The 19157-nt window shown below is 47.0% G+C and overlaps 1 protein-coding gene across 6 annotated transcripts in view; it reads right to left on the reverse strand.

Annotated features, from left to right (window-relative positions):
- Positions 1-1113: 1113 nt before the first annotated feature.
- The window catches only part of Ncaph (non-SMC condensin I complex subunit H), a 37573-nt gene continuing 19529 nt past the window's right edge, over positions 1114-19157 (reverse strand). For 4 of the 6 annotated variants that reach the window (XM_071601891.1, XM_071601890.1, XM_071601888.1 and 1 more), the window contains exons 10-18: positions 15646-15794; positions 14931-15037; positions 14249-14371; positions 11866-11976; positions 11187-11369; positions 6578-6694; positions 5115-5206; positions 4709-4784; positions 1114-1511 (exon numbers count right to left, since the gene is read on the reverse strand). In XM_071601891.1, coding sequence (XP_071457992.1) covers positions 1446-1511; positions 4709-4784; positions 5115-5206; positions 6578-6694; positions 11187-11369; positions 11866-11976; positions 14249-14371; positions 14931-15037; positions 15646-15794 — 1024 coding nt within the window. In that variant the 3' untranslated portion in view covers positions 1114-1445. The remainder of the gene's footprint in view (positions 1512-4708; positions 4785-5114; positions 5207-6577; positions 6695-11186; positions 11370-11865; positions 11977-14248; positions 14372-14930; positions 15038-15645; positions 15795-19157) is intronic. The other 2 variants (XM_071601887.1, XM_027919770.2) reach the window with 1 other exon arrangement.

The raw sequence follows: 19157 nt of genomic DNA on the forward strand, positions 1-19157 counted from the left end.
GCAGCAAGCATGTAAATGAGGGAAGCTTGGGAGAAGCAGGTGGAGGGAAAAGAAAGGGGAGTCATGAAAGAAGCTGGCAGTGGGGCAGGGGAGAGAGAGAGGGAGGAAGAGAGGGAGGGGGGAGAGGGAGAGAGAGAGAGACAGACAGACAGACAGATAGACAGACACAGGCAGCTCAGGCCCAGCCCAGCAGCTACTCTGAGGGTGTGTGTGGCGGGGGAGGACATTAGTTCTACTCCCAGAATTACAAAGCAAGTGAGCAGTTCAAGACTCACCTGGCAGGGCAATGTGCTGGAGTCCCCAACCCCACAGGTCCAGTGGGTCTTTGCCCCCATGGCACGGTGGCCTTTTCTATGTAGCACGTTCCCAAGCCCCTAGCCAACTCAGTGGAGCTGAGTGGGCAAGAGCTCAAATACGATCTGGATAGCACATTCCTGAGGCAAGGGGACTGTGATGTGGCTTTGGCAGAGGAGCAAGCTATTATCAGGAATAATCGCAAGTTACACACTCCATCGCTCCTGGCCTGGAGTCCGAGATCTAGGCTCTGCTAGTGAGTGGTGACGGGTACTGGGGCATACCTGGGCCTGACCCGGTCGAGGTTACTGGGATCAATACCAGTCTTGTTCCAAATTGCAAAAGAAGTCCCCAAGAGTAGGGGAAGAAATTTTGCATTGGTGGGCACGTGGACTCTGGGGAAGCTGGGCGCTCAACTCTGGCACTGATCTTCATCCACAGCTGAGCACGAGCCCAGGAACGAGGACTCTGCAGCCACACTCCAGTCGAGGCCAAGCTCTGACAGGTAGCGGGCCGCCCCTGTGTTCCCTGTTCCTCCTGGGTACACCCGGATGATGACAGTCTCTTTCCCACAGGGATGCAGAGAAGCCAAGTGAGGGGTCCACAGAAGGGGTCAGTGGGCACCCAGCTGTCATCAACCACTGCCACCATCTTTTAGTAGAGTCATGATTTTAAACATCAACCTCATCTTTCCTCCAGGCCACCTGGCCTGTCCTTCAGCGCTCCTGCCTCACACCAAAATGTGGGTGGCTGGACCACCGGGAGCATCCCCCGTGGGTAATGCCAGGTCCCATGCTGATGTCAAATATCTAGGGCACATTTTGCGAGAATGATTTTATTTTTAAACATCGTATATACATTTATAAGTGTATATCTGATGTGTTCTATGTACACAGATTAGGCAGCTCTTCAGGGACAACATTGAGTGCCTACTGGAAAATAATTTTCTACAAGAGTAAAGTGTGGAAGATCACAGACCAATTTAGGAGACTAAAACTACACACGGACATAAAGAGCAGATTTGGCTCCAGCTTGGTACAAACCCTGGCATCTTCCTCCACTGGAGTGGAGATGTCCTGGCCACCGAGGGGTTGATGGGCCTCCAGCTGCCACCTCCACAGGGCACTTAGTCTCCTTGCCTCACAAGAACATCAGAAAGATCCTCTGTTCCTTCTAGCTTCAGGTTCTGAGGGAAGATCAAGCCAGATGTTGGTATACTGAGAATAAAGAATCATGAAATAAATTCTAATTGCAGTGACAAGATAGTGATTACAAAGAACAAGGTCTGTCCCACATTCAGAGGACAATTAAACCACGGCAAGTGTAACTTGCATGATCAAGTTGGTTCTTGGTCCTTACCACCTGCAGGGGATAAAGCAGAAAGCCAGCCTTCTCTGGCTCTGGTTCCTGCAACACCATCACTGCAAAGGGCCCATGATCTGGGCTACGCACCTTGAAGGAGCCGAGGGAAGCAGAAGGGAGGCCACCAGGATACATGACATGCCACCTGCACCTCCTCCAGCACCCACTGCCGCATAATCCGTCTCTGCCTCAGTCGTGGCAGCCATCCTGCTCCCGTCTGCACAGGCCACCCCAACTCTCCTCCCACCCATCACCTACCTTCTCTCACCTGCATCCCAGATAGCTTTTCCCTCAGGCCTAAATAACTGTCCAAAGCCTTTCCTACCTAATGTCACTAACATCCCTGCCCCTGTGCACTAAGATGCGGAGCTTAGATCACACCTTGCAGGATCTCAGCTCAGCATCTGCAAGTCACTCAGGTTAAGCCCACCAGCCAGCCCTGGAGGCAGAGGGCCCAGTCCATCCCCGCACCCCGAGCCCCACCACACTGTGTGTCTGAGGGGAGGCTTTACCAGGGTGGTGGATGAAGAGTCCAGAGGCAGAAAGGCTAGAGAACAGCCAAGGTGAAAAACCCTTCTGCTGTGAAGGGTTTTGAGAATGTTCCTCTGGTATCTCTAAGCTCTGAGTTATCACAGACCCTACGGACTACCGTCGTAAATGTCACCGCCAATGTTACAAACTTAATCTCAAAAGTCCAAAGCCAGGCCCCAGCAAGAGCCTCAGGTCACAGCCAAATTTCAAATGCTGAGCGCACTGGGGCCCTGGAGACTTGGCCACAGCACACTGCACAAAGCCTGGGGAGGGAGCAGAGCTGGGGGCAGAGCAGTGGGGGGCTGCAGCGACCCAGTCAGAAGTGCTGCCTGCCGTAAAGCTGCTCTCCAGGGAAGGGCAGATTTCTGGGCAGACGCTCAGCCTAGGACTGATCCTTGGACTGGGGCAATTGGGTGAAATCAGTAACACTCTTGTGTTTTTGAGATGGAGTCTCACTATGTTGCCCAATTGGCCTCAAACTCCTGAGCTCAAGCTAGCCTCCCCGCTCAGCCTCCTGAGCAGTGGGGACTGGAGGCTGCTAAGCTTTTTAATGGGACTCAGAAGGGTTTCTGGGCCTGGGAGGCACCCTCTGCTCTAGGATCCTGGGTGCTGGAAGGACACATCCAGTAGATCCGCAGGTGCTTCCCTCCAAAGAGATAGGCAGGATGAGACTCTAGCCCCGCCTGACCAGCCCAGCCCAGCCATGATGCTTTTCAATGTCAGACAAGTGGCTTGCTGCCCTCAGATGGGGAATCCTCCTCAGAGCCACATGCAGATTTCTTACTAGGGAAATGGTAACTGTGTATCTGTTGTTTACTTCACAAGCATCCATCTGACATTAGATAGCTCAGAATGTATCAGGACCACAAGGAGAACTTCCCAGAGCACCTCCCACAATCTGGGGCAGGTCCAGTGTGACTGCCACCCTTCCCTTCACAGGCTTCTGAAGAGGACACAGCACCTCTCCACAGAACCAGTTGCCATCTGCTGTATTCCCACCCAGCAGCCATGGGAGTGCAATGCTCCCTGGGTGATGGCCATCCACAGGGGCTGGGTGCGTCACCAGTCCCTCTTGGGAGCTAAGCTGGGTTCTTCTGTTCAGGCCTCAGTTTTGTTTTGTTTCTGAAGTGTGGGAGACTGAACCCAGGGGTGTTCTACCACTGAGCTACATCCCCAGCCCTTTCTGTGGTTTGAGTCAGGGTCTCACCAAGTTGCCTAGCCTGGCCTTGAAGATCCACCCACTTCAGCCTCCCAAGTCTCTAAGATCATTCATGGGTGTGTACCCTGCACCCAGCTCAGTGGCTATGGAGCATCAGGCAGCGCTGCTGGTCAGCCCTGGAGACAAGTGGGGCTCAGATCTAGCGCAGGCTCTCCTGAGCTTTTCCGGTTCTCCACTTGAAACCACAACTAGCTCTGTCAGCTGGATAGTGTCCTCTTCAGTGAGGTCGTGAGCTTAGGAATGGGCAAGAGAAAAACAGGCCCAGACTCCCAGTGGCGGTGCACCTGGGGTGGGGGCAGCTGCACTACCAGGCACCCTGACCCTAAAGGGGAGCTCTCTCCGGCCTGGGCTTGGAGCCAATCCTTGAGGCTCATTTCACGAGGCCAAAGGTCACATGGTGGCATGCAGGATAGCTTGGGTGCCTCCTCTACACCCCACTTGTGCTGTCATTCCACTAAACTCTAACGGCCCCTCCCAATCACACTTCAGTGTTCTGACCAGCATCACCCTCCAGGGTCCACCACTCCCTTGGGCAGGGCACTATCCTAAAGGAGGTTTAGAGGCTGAGGTGGTGGGACATGAGGACACCCGTGGCACCCCAGCCCAGGAGTGGTGTCACCCCACATGCCATGGCCCAGCCTATAGCCCTGGCCATGCCAAAATTCATGGGTGTGGACCAGCTGGCAGGGGACCAGGATGCCAAGGGTCCAGCAGTGCCCAAGCTGTGGGCTTGAGAAGATGGCACCCTCTGCTCTCGACTCCCCAGCTGTCTAGCTGCAGCCAGTGTGGCACAACCAGGAGCCTGCCACGCTGAGCCAGGGGCACCCGAGAACCCCCTGCTCGTGACAGAGAGCTCCTTCCCAGGCCTCCTCGCTGTTCTCGGCTCCACTCTCCTGGCCATTCCCCCATGTTTGCCCCTTCCTGTGGTGGCTTCCTGTCACTATCACCGTGTTCCTGCTATGTCTTTCACATGTCCTGACTCTGGTTTTGAGAGGGGCTGGCTTTTGAAGTGTTTAACGCCCAGTGAAGGACAAAGCGTTCATGTTCCCGGGGACAGGGACTGGTCATGATTTCATCACAAGACTTCCCCATTTGTGCCCTCAGCACTGTTTCCACTGCAGGTCAAATCCGATGGTCTTTTGTGTGGATTCAGGTGTCTGGTTAATCCTCTGAATTGAAGGTGCGGTGTAATCAGGATCCCCGACCGTTGCTCATGGGAGAGCTCACGAACAGCCCCCCACCCCGCCTCCGCGTCACAGAAACAGCACACTCAGGCTCTCCGTACTGCGCCGGGTGACCTACCTTCTCATTGGCTAAGTGCAGGAGGCAGGCAAAGGCCAGAGGTATAGAGAGGTTCTGGGCCATGAGGGGAGGCAGGCTGGAAAAGAGGGGCAGTGTTTAGTTGGTCCCTGCTCTCTGTGGGTAGGAACGACAGACAGATACGATGACAACACTACCGAGACCCAGAAACATGTCAACTGCATCGTAGAAGCAGGTTTTCTAGTTTTGTATTTGGAAATAAAATATCTTCTGTCGCACTCCAGCCACTGGCAAGGAGAAGGGGCTTTTAATGTTGGTTTCCAACGTGGAGCGGACGCAGCAGCTGCTATGGAGAAACACCCACGGCAGGCTGTGAGCAGAGGGCCTTCCACAAACTGCTCCACCAAGCACTCAGCCCCTGTGGACCCCCAAGTTTGCCAGCACACACCTTTTCTGCAGGTCCCTTGTGAGCCCGCTCAGCATCTTCTTGTTAGCCACTTCTACTAAGGCCTCTTCCTTTCTGGTTTCACTATGGTTTGCCTGACAGAAGAAGCATATTTAGAGATCAGGCGTTGAAGGCTGGCTCACTTTCTTTTTTTTTTTTTAATTTTTGTGATACGGTGGGGTATGGAGTCCAAGAACTCATACTCTATCACTGAGCCACATCCCCAGCCCTTTTTATTTCTCATTTTCAGACAGGGTCTCTCTAAGTTGCCCAGGCTGCCTTGAAGATCCTCCTGCCTCAGCCTCCCAAGTTGCTGGGATTACAGGTGTGCACCACCGTGCCCAGCCATAGTTTGGATCTTAATGTTCACCCAAGGTCAAAATGTTAATATTCCCAGGTTCAGTCTACTGGAGATGGTGGAGACTTTCAGAGGGGGGCTAGTGGGAGACCTTCAGGACTTTAGGACATGCCTTTGAAGGACACTGGAATCCTAAGCCCTATTCTTTCTCTTGTTCACATTCCAGCCACAAAATGAGAGGTCTGCTCCACCATGTGTCTGGCCCTGATACACCACCATGGCCCAAAGCAATGGGGCCAACCCACCATGGACAGAACCTCTAAAACTGTGAGTCAAAAGAAAACCTGTGTCTTCACAAGTTGATCATCTCAGGCATCTGTTACAATGGTGAAAAACTGACTAACACAGTGAAACTTTTGGATATATTCACAACTACATACATTTTTCACTTCTCAGCAAGGAGAAGGTATGAAAAGGAGGCTGAATTCGTAGGGTTCAGAATATTACCTGAGCAAGCAAGATCCAGAAGCGGAGGAAAGCAGTCCAGCTGAGAGTTAAACTGACCTGGACCAAGTTAATCAAGGCTTCAACTTGGTCTCAAGGAGAAACAGAATCTGACAACATAATTATTTTTCTACTACTTTCCCACCAAGAATACATTCCCTAAATCAGAAGTATAAGATCAGGGATGGGGCTGTGGCTCAGTGGTAGAGCTCTTGCCTATCATTTGTGAGGCACTGGGTTTGATCTTCAGCACCACATTAAAAAAATAAATAAATAAAATAAGGGTATTATGTCCATCTGCAACTTAAAAAAGTATTAGATCAAAATATTGAATAGCACCTGAAATATGGTTATGATTTATCCTCCCAAAAGGTCACATTTTAACCTAAATTGCTGCCAGCAGTGAATGGATGCTCATTTGCTCATCTTGGCAGCACTGGTCAATGGCTACACAGCTGCTATGTGACAGCCACATCCCAGGGGCCAGCTTGCCCTCTGAACTGTCTTTTGTGGGTCCACTTTATTCACAGGTGTGACGTCTTCCCTGTGCTCTCAGTGCATCTCTGCCGTGAAACCACTGACCACTCCCAAGCATCCTGGAGCCACAGATGTCAGCCCTCCTGCCCATAGGCTGGGCTCCTAGAGAGCCACGGAGCACTGTTACCTCTGCGTCTGCCTCCTTACTGGAGAACTCTGTCAGCAAACGCCACATGTTCTGCTTCAACTTCTTCATGTCCATCTTTTTGGCAGTCTTGGCATAATGAATTTCAATTTTATTTACCTGAAATAAGCACATGACAAAGTAAAACTAAGCAGAAGGTAAACACATTTATAAGCTGGGCACAGTAGAATATGCCTGTAATCCCAGTTTCTTGGGAGGCTGAGGCAGGATTGCAAATAAATACTAGGCCAAACCTGGTCAATTTAGTGAAACCCTATCTCAAAAAATAAAAAGGGCTGAGGGTGTAGCTCTGTGGCAGAGCACCCCTGGGCTCAATCCCTACTACTGCAGGGAATGTGGGGGGACAAATTTACTATCAGTTTACTGCAAAAATAAGTCTTATAGCCAGGCATGGTGGTGTACACCTGTAATTCCAGCGGCTCGGGAGGCTGAGACAGGAGGATCATGAGTTCAAAACCAGCCACAGCAAAAGCGAGGTGCTAAGCAACTCAGCAAGACCCTGTCTCTAAATAAAATACAAAATAGGGCTGGGGATGTGGCTCAGTGGTCGAGTGCCCCTGAATTCAATCCCTGGTACCACCCCACCCACCCCCAGCCAAGAAAAAAAAAAAAAAAAAAAACCCACCAAGTCTGGTGTTCAAATAAAGCAGGAATCCAGTTTTGCCTAGTTATAGAGTCCTCTTTGGACACGGTAAGACCCAGTCCCTCAAGTCAAAGCCAAATTCTTTTCAATCAAGACTAATCTACATGGGTAGACACATAAACAACATGATAAAGCAAGGGAACAAATCACCTCAAACAAACCAAGATACTCCAATAACAAAATCCATTGACATCACTGTGGAAGAAATGTCAGGGAAGGAGTTTACAATGTATAGAGTTAAACTGGTCCGCAAGGTAAAGGATGGTATAAGAAATGAAATCAGAGAGAAAATACAGGAAGAGAAAGATCACTTCAGTAAAAAGGCAAAGATTGTGAAAAAAAAAAAAAAAAAAATCCCCAAAAAACAAAAAAGGCAGAAATCCTTGAAATGAAGAAAACCATAAGCCAAATTAAAAATTCAATAGAGAGCATTACCAACAGACTAGACCACTGGAAGACAGAACCTCAGGCAATGAAGACAAAATATGTAATCTTGAAAACAGAATTGACCACAGAGAGAAGATGTTAAGAAACCATGAACAGAACTTCCAAGAACTATGGGATAACATGAAAAGACCAAATTTAAGATTTATGGGGATAGATGAAGACGTGGAGACACAAACCAAAGGAAATGTACAATCCTACAATGGGGGAAACCCTTTACAATGGGGGAACCAATTCATATCTCAGCTGATTCTCAACCCAGACCCTCAAAGCTAGGAGGTCCTGGAATAACATATACCAAGCTCTGAAAGAAAATGAATGCCAACTAGGAATTCTATATCCAGCAAAATAAGGCTTCAGATTTAAAGATGAACTAAAACTTTCCATGGTAAACAAAAATCAAAAGAATTTGCAACTAAGAAGCCTGCACTACATAACATTCTCAACAAAATATTTCATGAAGATGAAGTAAAAAAAAAAACAGTGAAAACCAGCAAAGGGAAGAACTACACTAAAGAAACAATCAACCACAGGAGAAACTAATTAAAAACAAAAACTAGAAATAAACCCAATGACCAGGAATATAAATCATATTGCAATCATAACCTTAAATTTTTAAAAAATATTTATTTATTTATGTATCTTTAGTTTTTAGGTGGATACATTAGTTTGTTTTTATGTGGTGCCGAGGATAGAACCCAGTGCCTCATGCATACTAGGCGAGCACTCTACCGCTGAGCCACCACCCCAGCCCATAACCTTAAATTTTAATGGCCCAAACTCATCCATCGAAAGACACAGACTGGAAGATTGGATTAAAAAAAGATCCAGGACTGGGGCTGCAGCTCAGTGGTAGGGCACTTGCCTGGTACTTGTGAGGCACTGGGTTTGATCCTCTCCACCACATAAAACTAACAATGTATTGTGTCCATTTACAACTAAAAAATATTTAAAGAGTATAACCTTGTTAGAGTTAGGTTTAGGAAAAAAAAAAAAAGACCCAACAATATGCTGTCTTCAAGAGACTCCCCTCATAGGCAAAAACTAAAGGTGAAAGAAGGGAAAAACCCTATCACTCACATGGACTTCGTAAACAGGCAGGGTCTCTATCCTCACATCACATAAGTGGACTTCAAGCCAAATTTAACCAGAGGGGACAAAGAAGGACATTTCATACTGCTTACGGGAATTATACATCAACAAGACATAACAATTGTAAATATTTATGCCCCAAACAATGGAGCATCTACATACATATAAACACAAACCCTTCTCAATCTCAAGAATCAAATGGACCACAAAACAATAATACTGGGTGACTTTAACATGCCTCTGTCACCACTGGATAGATCCTCCAAAAACTAAATAAAGAAGTTATATAAGTAAAAAATACAATTGATAATTTAGACTTAACAGATATGTGGACTATTTCATCCATCAATGACTAAATACACTTTCTTCTCAGCAGCACACGGATCCCTCTCTAACACAGACCATGTTACCTAAGCTATCACATATGCTGGCATGCAATAGTAATATTACCTTAACATATTTTTAGCATCTATAGGTTATTTTGAAAGCTCCCTTTCCGTTGGTATAAATTTTTATGTTTTTGCTTTTTTCTTAATTAGACTTGTTTGATTTTTATCAAATTTTAGCTGTATTATTTCTTCTCTATTCCTTATATTTCTGTTCCTATTCTTTTTTCTTTTTAAATACTTAGTTTTACTCATTTATTTCTATGTGGTGCTGAGGATGGAACCCAGTGCCTCACATGTGCTGGGCAAGCACTCTGCCACTGAGTTTCAGCCCCAGTTCCTATTCTTATTTTTTCCTTTCTATTACATAATTTGAAAATAATTTGACTGTTATTCTAGCTTTTTATACAAGTACTTTAAATTACAAATGTTCATCTGAGTACCGTTTCATCCCAGAAATACTTATATTTTAAGCCTTAATTATCACTTACTTCAAAGCACTTTTTATTGACTTTTCTTACGTTTTCTTCCTTGACCTCTTAGATATATATATAAGTGTGCCATTTAATTTTGAAATAGTTGACATGTGGGGGTGGGGTACTATAGATCCTAAAGTGATTGATTTTTAATGTAATAAATCATGCAAGAAACAGTCCACATGATTTCAAATTTTAAAAAAATAATGGAAATGCTTTTTATATTGATTATATTGGTTATATACATGTCAAAACTGATCAAACTGCATACTTTAAATATGTGCATTTATTGTTCTTCAATTTTACCCCAATAAAAGAAAAACAAATAAACAAAAGGCTAATCTACATTGGGGGAAGGAAAAGGGAAGGATCACGAATTAAAATCCATTATCATGCACATATAATTTTGTAGGGATGAACCCAACACTATGTGTAACTATACGGCTCTGATAGAAAAAGAAAAAAAAGAGCAGGGTGCAGTGGGGCACGCCTATAATCCCAGCGGCTCAGGAAGCTGAGGCAGGAGGATCACAAGTTCAAAGCCAGCCTCAGCAAGGCAAGGTGCTAAGCAACTCAGTGAGAACCTATCTCTAAATAAAATAAAAAGTAGGGCTGAAGATGTGGCCCAGTGGCCAAGTGCCCCTGAGTTCAATCCCAGATACCCATCCCCGCCAAAAAATAAAAACAGTCAATCTCAAAGCATTAAAAAAATTAAAAAAGACTAATCTACATTACCACTAACCTGTAATTCCAGTTCAGAGACACGTGGGTCAGGAATTAACAGATACACAAGCCAGCCCCCCCCTCCCCCAGATAAGAGCACAGCATGGGGTGATTTAATTTAATGTGACAAGAGGTGACAAGACTTTAGGGTCCACACAACTATCCCCCTGCATGTGCAGTCTGCAGCCTTCACTCACATGCTCCACTGGGTGATCAGCTTACTAGACTTGAGAAACTGGGGCATGGCTCAATGGCAGGGCATTGGCCCCGGGTCCCACCCCAGTACCACAGACACAAACAACAACAAAGTAAAAGTAAATAAATATTAGAAATCAATTAAATAAAAGGATTTTAGAGAAAAGAACGTTGGAGAAACCTATTTGGCACCAGCTTACTCCTTAGGACCTTAAAGACTCTGTTATTCAGAGAGTCACAGGTTGTAAATGAAAATGGGGAAAAAAAAAAAAAAAAAAAATCAAGCTCAGGCTGATGTGATTCACGTAAAGAAGCAAATTAGGAGATGGGGGTGTTGCTCAGTGGTAGAGCACTGGGTTCGATCCTCAGCACTATTAAAAAAATAAATAAAAGTATTGTGTTCATCTACAACATATATATATATATATAAAAGATGGTGGGGATACAGCTCAGTTGGTAGAGTGTTTGCCTTGCATGCACAAGGCCCTGGGTTCAATCTCCAGCACCACCAAAAAAAACCAAAAATAAAATAAGGTATTATGTCCATGTACAACTTAAAAAAAAAAGCAGCAGCAGCAGCAAATTAAGTAGATTTCAGACATACAATGTACTTCTCAACTGCTTCGCCTCACCTTCTGAGGCTCAGCCACCAGGTTGGACTCCCCATACGTTGTGATATCTGCTTCATGGCCTTCAGAAGTGTCTTCGTTTTCTTGTGATGTCTTAGGTGTGTGGCAGGGATCCGATGTGTGGTCAAAGGTCCCAACGTCTCCTGAACATAAGTCATCTGACTCTTCGTAATCACTGTCAGCAGCCTGGACAAGGAAAAAGCTCTTCAAGTTTAGGGGAAATGTCTGGGGCATAGAAACAGCCCTGAAACAGATTCCTCATGAGGGAGGCAAGAACTAGTCGAGAAGTGGTGAAGCAGGTCACGTCAGGACAGACCTCTAGCTCCTTCCTGTTTCACACAAACCCTGCTAGGGACATGTCTCTTATCAGCCTAAGACCCCCAGAGCAAGAGTTCAATATCACATGGCGGCGGTGCCCCTGTAGCATCCAGCCAACATAGGACCTCATTTTACAGAAAGCACCCTGGAACGCTGAAGGCATGATCTGTAACCCTCACCAATATAACATAGGGAGGGGGACAGGGAGTAGCTCAGGGGCAGAGGGACCACCTAGCATGGACGAGCCCCTGGGTCTCATCCCCAGCAACGCCCAAAACAAAAAACAAACAACAGTGGCGGGTGATGAGATGGGAAGAAAGCACCCTCCACTTAGAAGCAAGGACAGAGCTGTCCCCACCTTTACCTGTAGTCCAGGACAAAAGTTGGAGGTGTCATTAGGGTTGTTGTAATCATAGTCTTCAATTTCTTCATAATGCTCAGTCTCTGCCTTCTGGCCTGGGGCCATCTTTAGTAACTAAAATTAAAAAAAGAACAAATTCAAAATCAAGTCCTAGAAAGGCAGCTAATGCACCAGGTTGGAGAAATAAAGTTTGCATCCCATGCTCCATCTCCTATAATTCCCCGGTTCTAGAGCTAGAAGGGCCCTGACAGGTCCCCTAGTCCAGCAACTCTCAACTGCCACAGCCAGCCTGGGGCACAGGGCTCAGAGCCTCCAATCCAATCGGAGGAACTCCATTTCTGGTCTGCAATTATGTCTTCTGCACAATTTTATTAAAAAAAAAAAAAAAAGGTTCTTCACTAAAAACAAAAGTTGGAAACGCTGCCTGCAGATTTCCGAAAGAATAATCCTGGTATGGCTGCATGAATGGTGCATCTACACCGTGCACAACCTGAGAACTTAAATGCTGCACTCCATTTATGTACGATGAAGTGAAATGTATTCTGTGTCATATACAACTAAGTTGAACAAATTAAAAAAAAAAAAAAAAGAATAATTCTGAGAGAAAACATATGATCATAATTCACAGGCAGCCTGACCCACCCCGGAGGGCAACCCTGCTCCCTAGACAGCAACAGCGAGAAGCATCTAGCTCTTTCCCTGACTGCATCCACAGGATCTTGCTCAGCCTTCCGGAGCTTCACAGAACGGGGCCTCCTTTGTTGGAAATACCAGTGGACTACAGCCTTCCCAACCACTGGTCTTTACACCAGTGGTTTTCAGCTGGGATATATGTCTCTCAGGTGAGAAAAATGCTGGGGGAGGTGTGTTCAGTTTACAAAAGCACACTGAATATTTTAGTATAATTCTATACTTTGAAAACATCCACAAAAACTCAAGTGTTTTTGCTACACAATCCAAAAATTATATTAAATGACAAAATATTTACTGAGTTAAGAAATGCCCACTTTCTTGCACTGTCCCTCACATGACACAACTGCTACGTCCTTCTCCACTTGGAACACCCCCCTTTGGGCACAGCTGGCCTGTCCCTGCCAAGCTTCCAGGGCTTAAGAGTCCTTTTCCTGGGGGGCTCTGCTGGGAAGAGGGGAGATCTTCATCGCCTGTCGCTCTGCACCAGGGAATAGATTCCTGAGGATGGGCAGGAACAGGCTCTTTCCTCTACAAGGAACAATTATGGAGAAAAACAAAACAGCAAACAGTCCTCAAGCATGGTGACTTCCTTCTTCACTCTTCTCCACTCTTCCCACTGAGTGGAGTCAGTCAGGGAAGTGGATGCAGTCAGGGAAAGAGCTAGATGCTTCTTCTTAAGCAAATCTTGCCTAGTCCATTATCAAAAGGTTTCACAAAAAGGTCTGGAGGGAGAGGAGGTGGCTTATGGCCAGTTCCTTCACGAGGTCCCGTCCAGTGGTGGACCTGTACTGCACCCACCTTGGCTCAGCCTCAAACCCCTCTAGTCCACAGGGCCTTGCTGAACCTCAACCCCAGTTGCTTCTGGGACCTGAGGCATGCTAACCCCCGCCCCCAGCCTCCCCACTGTCACCACTCTGCTCCTTTCTGTGTGTGTAAGAACATTTCTGCTGAGTGGACAATAGTGACCAGAAAGAAAAATACATCATGGCTGGTCTATAAAAGCAGAATGTGAGACATCAGTGGATTCAGGGAAATACACGTACATGTATACGTAACACTGAGGTTGTAGAGAAACAGGCAAAAGAAAGAGAGGAAACTGCTCCTACTACTGACATCACTAGAGAAGGACAATTAGGAATGCAGGTGGGCAGAGGGGCAAATGAAATGAAGCTTCACATGGCCACTGCTGGGTTCCCCTGACCACAAGGGCATGCATTTGTCACTAGCACCGTGAGAAAAGCCATAGGTAAATAATGTGGAGAGAAAGCCAAGCACAACCCAGGTGGTCCAGAGGTGCTGGGAACAGTCAGGGCAGAATGTGTAGCCCCAGGGAACTTCCTAGGGATGTGGCCCCAGGTGGCATCATGGCTGTGCTGCTACACCTGGACCATGAGCAAGGCAACGTGGACTGCACAGAGTACCTGCAGGGTAGATCCGAACTCCAACAAGAGCACGAGAGCATCGAGAAACAAGAATTTCTGAACCCTGCCACAACTCCCCATTGCTCGCCCCACGCGCTGTTCTGCGCTCGAGCTAAGCAGGCATCTCCAGACTTTGGTGTGCATCTCCCTCACAGGCCCCTCACCCACCAGTCTCTGAGGCACTGCCAACTGCCCCAGCCATCACTGGCCACTGAGGGCCCTCAGGAGGCTTGATGCTGACCGTGGCTGCAGGCTGCTGACGGTGGTCTTACCCTTAAGCCTGGTTTGAGGTGCAGCTGGACCAGCGTGTCGATCTTGTAGTGGAAATCTGCAGGAAGAGTGGTGGCTCTCCAGTTCTGGTTCTCCAAAGTGGACTTGGTCAGAACAGTCGCAGCCTATTAATTTAAAAAATATATAAATCTTGTTTTTAGGCATTTTTAATAACAGTCAAATATCTTTGTGATTGTTTTGTTTGGGTTTTTGGCACTGGGGATTGAATCCAGGGATGCTTTTACCCTTGAACTACATCTCCAGCCCTTTTTTCATTTTGAGACAAGGTCTTACTAAGTTGCTGAGGCTGGCCTGGAACTTGCCATCCTCCTGTCTCAGCCTCTGGAATTGCTGGGATTATAGGCGTGCACTACCACACCAGTTTCTTTTTGGTTTTCTTGAAAGGAGCTTAGGAAGGGCTGGGCAGCATTAATCTACCATCACAGAGCCCCTGGTTCTGTATAAAGAGTGGTTTTTGATAGACATTATTCTCTTTACTCTAAACTCAATTCTTTCTGCCACTGAGTTTGGGTCTATTTCTCAACAGTCCCTTCAAGGAACAAAGAAGAATGAAACTATTTAACAGTTAAATTTATAATAAGTTTTCAAAATCACATCAAAAACAGAAAGAGGAGTGCAAATAATAATTTAAGAAAACACAACGCCAGCAAATCCAGCACAAACCTTTGTTTTTCGAAAGTATACATCAAAATCAATATCATCATCAAAGTCCATTTCAAAATCTTTCTTTGAATTCCTCTTCTTGTTCTCTGATTGGGAAACAGCATCTTCTATAGAAAACACAGATGTCAATGTCACCTGTGGCCAAATCATTTCATCTTACAAACTCTATAGATAGCCTTATGGCATCTGCAAATGACATCGTATCTGCAAATGACATTGCAACTGCAGTCAGAATACTCACTCACACAGCTCATTTCTATCCTAAACTTAGAATTTATGTTTTGGTTAACACATCCAAAATGTATGCTAAGTTCCTTCCAATCCACAAGGCCAAACACAGAAGGCTGGCAGGCGCTTTGAGGGCTGCACAGGGCCTGGTGGTTATTCTGCTATGTGCAGTCATGCCAACACTAGCAGACAGAGTGACATCCCAAGCCCAGCTTTCCTGACATGGTAATCACTCTCCCCATGGAGTCCCAGTTCCTCGTGCAGGAATTGGCCATAAGCCACCTCCTCTCCCTCCAGCCCTTTCTGTGAACCCTTCATCCCAGGCCAGGCCAGCTGCCTGCAACCAGGAGGCTGGCTCCTCTGTGCATTTCTACAGCTCGTTGGGAGGCAATGAAGACAGTGCTTGACATTTCCTTTCCTTGGCTAGTGCTGAGCGGCTGCCATCTACTATGCATCTTGTCTTGAAGTTCCACCTAGGAGTACGCACGTTTGTGTCGAGGTCTAAAGCGCCAGTGATCTGGGCCAGCCCACATCTTCATGGTCCGGGGACTAAAATAGGAATATTCTCCAGGTTTCATGGAGAGAAGAGGGCACATGGTCTGGATGTCTCCGTCCCCAAGGGAAATCATTTCTTCCCTGTAATACACATGAAATCCTATTTGCACAACAAAAGTACATGCAGTACAATGCTGTATTTACATACAAAGCAGGTCCTTGGAGACACACTTTTCTGCAAATGAGCGTTTCTAGGGCTAAGTCCAATATAAACACTTCATCATTAACAATCCCTTAGTTTTATTTCAAGCGCTTCTGCTTCTCTTACTTTGATAATATATACATATTTTTAATATTTGTATCTATATAAGAGTTTCATAAATGCTAATCTACTCCTTTGAGAGACCATCACACAGAAGTACAGAGAAATCAAGTTTCTATACACGACAATGCAGCTGGCATAATGCCAGAGCAGGGAGCCGATCTGCCCGCTGAACCTGCCTTGGGGTCTTTGCACACACAAGGCTTCCTGCCGTGCAAGATGACCAGTGTTTGTTAATTCTTCACCATTAACCAGCGTTCAGGAGACACTGCTGTGCTCCTACTCACAATGAAAGAAATGTTATTCCAATTTACTTTTAGCCCCACAAAAGCTTTGGCGACCCCCTTCATAACCTGTTAGTTCACACAGCTTTACTCTTGGCTGTATGGGGTGGGTCTATGTGTCCTGCCAACATGGCAGTGTGGGCTGGTTTGGTTTTTCACCTTTGGAAGAGGACTAAATATGTGAGAGAGCTTTCTCAGGGCTCCGTAGGGCCGGGAAGCATTCAGTGCTGCCGCACTGCCCTCTAACAGTAAAGGCAGCCAGGAGGCTTCAGACCTGGCTTTACACTAGTATCGAACCATTCTCTTTTAAAATAAGCCCTGAAGAGTACGTGAATAAAAGCTTTAAGTGGACATTAGCTTATATTAATAATCTTTAAAAAATATAGAAAACTGTATTCACATATTTATCACGTATTTAAAACTTAATTTAAAAAATTAAAATAAACTTGCTGGGTGCAGTGGCCATACCTGTAATCCCAGGCTGAGGCAGGAGGATTGCAAGTTCAAGGCTAGCCTCAGCAATTTAGCAAGACCCTAAGTAACTTAGTGAGCCCCTACCTCAAAAATCAATAATTTAAAAGGGCCAGGGAGGGCTGCGGTTGTGGCTCAGCAGTAGAGCACTCGCCTCACATATGCGAGACCGTGGGTTTGATCCTTACCACCACGTAAAAATAAAATGTGAAATAAAGGTATTTTGTCCAACCACAACTAAAAAATAAATATTAAAAGGGGGGGCAGGGTTATCAGATATGGCTCAATGGTAAAGTGCCCTGGGTTCAGGCCCTAGTACCCCCCCAAAAAAAATTAAATTAAAAAAATTACATGTCTAGTGTGTCTAGTTATAAGTTTGTGCTGCACAAACCTGCTGCCTCACTTATGCCATCAAGTAACGAATGTGCTGTGTGATCAACTCTAGGCAGAAAGTGCTTCAGGAGCATCTCCTGGACATTCTGCTGCTAGTTTTGGTGTTGGATATTTACAGACAAAGGTTATGGGGAGCTTGGCTCCCTTCCAGAGAGTCTGGACCACGGCTGCACAGAGACCCGAGGGTTCCCTGAGCTCACTCACTCAAAAATTCCTTCATCCTGCTGCCCGGTCTCATCATGCAGCAATTGACCACCAAGCCCATGGTCTGCCCATTTCTCAAGGCCTGCCCCTCTGAACTTCTCCAGCCCCTCCAGGAAGACTCTCTTCTGGCTCCTCCTCCAACATCTGGGTCTCCTTCCCTGCAGCCCTGGTCGGTCCTACCAGCAGCAGGCTGAAGGGCTCCTCCCACTGGGAAGGAGCGCACGGGCCAGCCTGGCTGTGCCTCACTCTTCCACACACAGTACGCGCGCTCTGGATCAGCACCGGCTAGGTCTGCGGCCACTGTCGACACATTCTACAAGCACACCGCCCTAAAGGGGACAGCTGGAGAGCACGCAGCCCTACTGTGCAGAAGGAGGGGTCACCGAGCTGCTCACAGGCACCCAGTGCTTTCACAGGTGAGTTCTCGGCAGTGGCTGTGCAGAAAGCTCTGCTTCTGATTCCGGGCACAGCTATTGCCACCCACGCCACCCATGGGCATCCCACCTGACAAGGTGTTTACCATTCAGCCCCGCCCCCGCCGCTTGAACTGGAGGCCTTTGAAGACCTCCGGGCACACTGCAGCACCCTGAGTGCACAAAAGTCACCTGGAGAGGTGTCTGATGCAGTGATTCCCTGTTAGGTGGTCTGCAGTGGAGCCTGCCACCCAGAGCTCACTGTGTACAGCAGGATGGGACAAATGCACGGCTGGTGACCAGCTCCACCCCATTATGTCACCTCAGAGTCTGTGTCCTCATCTGTAACATGGGCACAGCAGGACCTAGTGACAGGGCTGAGAAGGACTTCACTTTATTTATCGTATAAATGGTATGAAATAACGCACGTGAGGCACTGGCATGCCCAATATGACTATTATCACCCAGTCCCAGCCCTTCATTTTATGGATAAAAAGTAAAAAGCTCCAGAAGGCAATGACGTTGCCACGTGACACAGCTCTCCATGGCAGGCCCAGATTTAGTCCAGTCAAACACTGATGAGCTCCTGGGAAAGGCCAGCCTCATGCCGAGGGGAGGGGACTGAAGGACAGAAAAAACCCAGACCAGAGCTACAGCCTCCTGCCCCCATTCACTCAGCAGGACAGTCTAAGGTTCGGTGCTGTTGACACCATGTGAGAAACAGAGCTGTTCCAAATACAGCAGGAAACACCTTCCAAAACCAAGTGGAGTCAGGCAGCCCCCATCACCCTCAGGCCCTCAGATGTCACCTCACTGTTCAGAAAACGAGACAGCTTTTCTCTGACATATGACAATGACATTGAGAGCTCATCCCACTGACCTGTGGATCACTTCTCACTTTGGGGAAGACAGGGTAGGAACAGTGCAAGCCTCAGCCGAGTCAACCCCACAATTCAGAAGAGCAGGCTAACAGACGGAGATGGTGGTTCTGCCTCAAGGTGCCACATGTTGAGCCCCCAGACTTCTACTCAGGTTCTGAGAGACATTATCAATATAACTATTTGTGATTGACAAACCAAACTCAAGGAAAATCTCACCCTTCAGTCAGGCAAGCAGAGCTCCCAAAGGGATGCTTGCCCCGGAGAGAATCACACTGAAGGACCCTGAGGTGTCATCCAAATACTCCACCTGGCTGTCCCCAACCCCAGGCTGGCAAGATGTGGTTGTAGGCACAGGAATTAGTAGAGGGACCATTCCCACTAATCCTGGGGTCTCTCCAGGCTCTTCTGGGACCTCCAACAGCCCTCCGCCGTGACAGGCTTATCTTAGGATGCTTATTCAGGTAATCACAAGTCCAAATTACCAACAACTCTCCTCCTCGCCTCTGCCCTCGCACACGGGCACGGCTGTATTTATT

The sequence above is a fragment of the Marmota flaviventris genome, chromosome 14 (assembly GCF_047511675.1).
Source record: "Marmota flaviventris isolate mMarFla1 chromosome 14, mMarFla1.hap1, whole genome shotgun sequence".
NCBI lineage: Eukaryota > Metazoa > Chordata > Mammalia > Rodentia > Sciuridae > Marmota > Marmota flaviventris.